General features: G+C 39.2%; 1 protein-coding gene across 1 annotated transcript in view; it reads left to right on the forward strand.

Moving 5' to 3' along the window:
- The window catches only part of CTAGE5 (CTAGE family, member 5), a 91,274-nt gene that overhangs the window by 27,442 nt on the left and 61,084 nt on the right, over nucleotides 1-2,748 (forward strand). The window contains exon 6 of the mRNA XM_011926663.1: nucleotides 560-666. Within this exon, the coding sequence (XP_011782053.1) occupies nucleotides 560-666 (107 nt within the window). The remainder of the gene's footprint in view (nucleotides 1-559; nucleotides 667-2,748) is intronic.

Below are 2,748 nucleotides of genomic sequence, written 5' to 3' on the forward strand. Positions count from 1 at the left end.
CCCGGCTAATTTTTGTATTTTTAGTAGAGGTGGGGTTTTGCCATATTGGCCAGGCTGGTCTTGAACTCCTGAGCTCAAGTGATCAGCCCATCTCGGCCTCCCAAAGTGCTGGGATTACAGGCATGAGCCACTGCACCCAGCTTGTATTTTCTTTTTTACATGAAGTACTTCAGAAAAGTTCATCTTTTCAATAGATAAGTGTTTGTTGAGCTATTACTATATATTGAGGACTGGTTGCTTGACACTTAACATTAATAGACAAAAAAGTCCCCAGGAAGCTTAAATTTTAGTAGGGGAGACAGAACAAATAGTTATCAAAATTTGCTGCACAGTACATAGAAAGTTAAAAGAGGTTTGTCCAAGGTCACATCGTAGCAAGTTAGTGGGAGAGGCAGGACTAGACCCCAATTCTAGACAAGCCTTTTTTCTGCTATATCGTGCTGCCTCTGCTGTTAATATTGGCATGGTTTTGCCTTTGTTTAATTCTGTGTTCTAGGGAGTATGTGTAAACATGTGTATTAAATTAATTGTTACAAACTTGATATTTTTTGTTTTACTTAGGCCAAAATGACCTTCAGGATATTTCAAATGAATGAAGAACGACTGAAGATAGCAATAAAAGATGCTTTGAATGAAAATTCTCAACTGCAGGAAAGTGAGAAACAGGTTTGTGCTCTGTAGGGACTCTTCAACTTGTGAATATCTAATTATAAATATTCTTGGCATCCTCATGACTGACCCATGCTAGGGACAAGTGTAGGCTTTTCCTTGAGAGCAGAGTGGGACAGTCTCCCTTACCTATTTCAGTGTCTGTCTCTTTTGTATAGTATACCAAAGTGTATACTTTTGGCAGCCTCTACCCCCAGGGCAGGGAAAGTAAGCCAGGGCATTTAGCATTTTGGTAATCATAACCAACTTAAAACCAGACTGAAGGGGTACAGAGAATGCGAATGAGGATTATTGAAGTTATAGATCTGGGACCTAAAGATAGAAGCAGTTCTGGCGGCAGATCACATGAGGAGGTGGCATTTGCCCTGTTTCTCGCCCACATACATAGATACTCCCAGGTATATTTCTTCTTCTTCTTTGCCAATATAATTGTAACTTTTCAGTGGGAAAATTTTTCAGTGATTAAGTTACTATAATTATCCAAGTATTACTCACACCAGAGCCACATTGGTTTTTTTTTTTTTTTTAAGACGGGGTCTCACTCTGTTGCCAGCCTGGAGTGCAGTTGTGTGATCTTGGCTCATTGCAACCTCTGCCTCCCGGGTTCAAGCAATTCTCCTGCCTCAGCCTCCTGAGTAGCTGGGACTACAGGCGCGCATATAGGCACACGCCTCCATGCCCAGCTAATTTTTGTATTTTTAGTGGAGACAGGGTTTCACCATGTTGACCAGGACAGTCTCGATCTGTTGACATCATGATCCGCCCGCCTCGGCCTCCAAAAGTGCTAGGATTACAGGCGTGAGCCACTGCGCCTGGCCTCGTGGTTTGTTCTTATTACATATTCTGTCTTATTCAATATTTTCCTTAAAGTTAATAATTGTTTTGTTTCTTGTATACTTATCTGGTTCATCTGTACGCTGTCTTCTAGAGATACAGGTATCTTATTCATGCCTTCAAATGCTTTGTTTAATCTGTTAATTTCGTTTTCTTTTTCTTGAAGCAGTTTTTTTCTCGGGCCTCTCTTGGTTTAATAAGAACTTATTCTGTAGGTGTGTGTTCTGTTCTGTGTCCTGAGATTTCACTTCACCCCCATCCTAAAGATTCCTCTTGTCTTTCTCCTGTGTTAGATCTTCTATTTCCCATATCTAAGCTCTTTTGTGGTTAATTCTTTTGGTTAACTTTCTGAGGAAGAGGTATAGGAAGTAATTTTTTTAGAACTTACATGCCTGGAAATATCATGTTTGTCATACTTGTTGATATTTTGGTTGAAAATATTCTGGGTGGGCATATTTTTTTTCCTCAAAATTTTGACACCGTCACTCCATTGTCTTGACTTTCCAGTATTGCTTTTAATAAGTCAGAAGCTATTCAGATAATTGGACATTTTTGGTAATCTGCTTTTTTCCTCCCTAGAAGCTTTTAATATCTTTTTATTGTTTCCTCTTCTCTGAAATTACAGATCATTACACATCTCTTGACTTCATGATCCACCCGCCCTGGCCTCCCTAAGTGCTGGGATTACAGGCGTGAACCACTGTGCCTGGCTGATTTGCATATATTAAACTGGCTTTGCATGCCAGGGATACATCCCACTTGATCACAATGCGTAATCTTTTTGATGTATTGTTGATTTCAATTTGCTGATATTTTACTTAGGATTTTTGCATCAGTGTTTATCAGAGATATTGACCTATAGGTTTGTTTGTTTGTTTATTTTTTGTGGTTTCTTGGTCTGGCTTAGGTATCACGGTGATGCTGGACTCAAAATGTGTTAGGAAATATTCCCTTCTGTTGTTTTTCTTGGAAGAGTTTAAGAAGTATTGGTAATAATTCTACTTTGAAAATTTGGTAAAATTCAGCCATGAAGCCATCTCTTCCTGGGCTTTTCTTTGTTGGGAGGTCAGATTACTTTAATAACAGATGGAGATATTTGGAAGCTGAGCCTCAGTTCAGAGGATTAGTCTGTTTTTGGTTTCGACTTTGTTATAAGGTAGGCAGGTTTTTTTTCTTTTTTTTTCTTCTTTGTTTTTTGAGACAGTCTTGCTGTGTCACTCAGGCTGGAGTGCAGTGGCATGATCT

Source organism: Colobus angolensis, unplaced genomic scaffold (genome assembly GCF_000951035.1).
Source record: "Colobus angolensis palliatus isolate OR3802 unplaced genomic scaffold, Cang.pa_1.0 Scaffold119, whole genome shotgun sequence".
Classification (NCBI taxonomy): Eukaryota; Metazoa; Chordata; class Mammalia; order Primates; family Cercopithecidae; genus Colobus; species Colobus angolensis.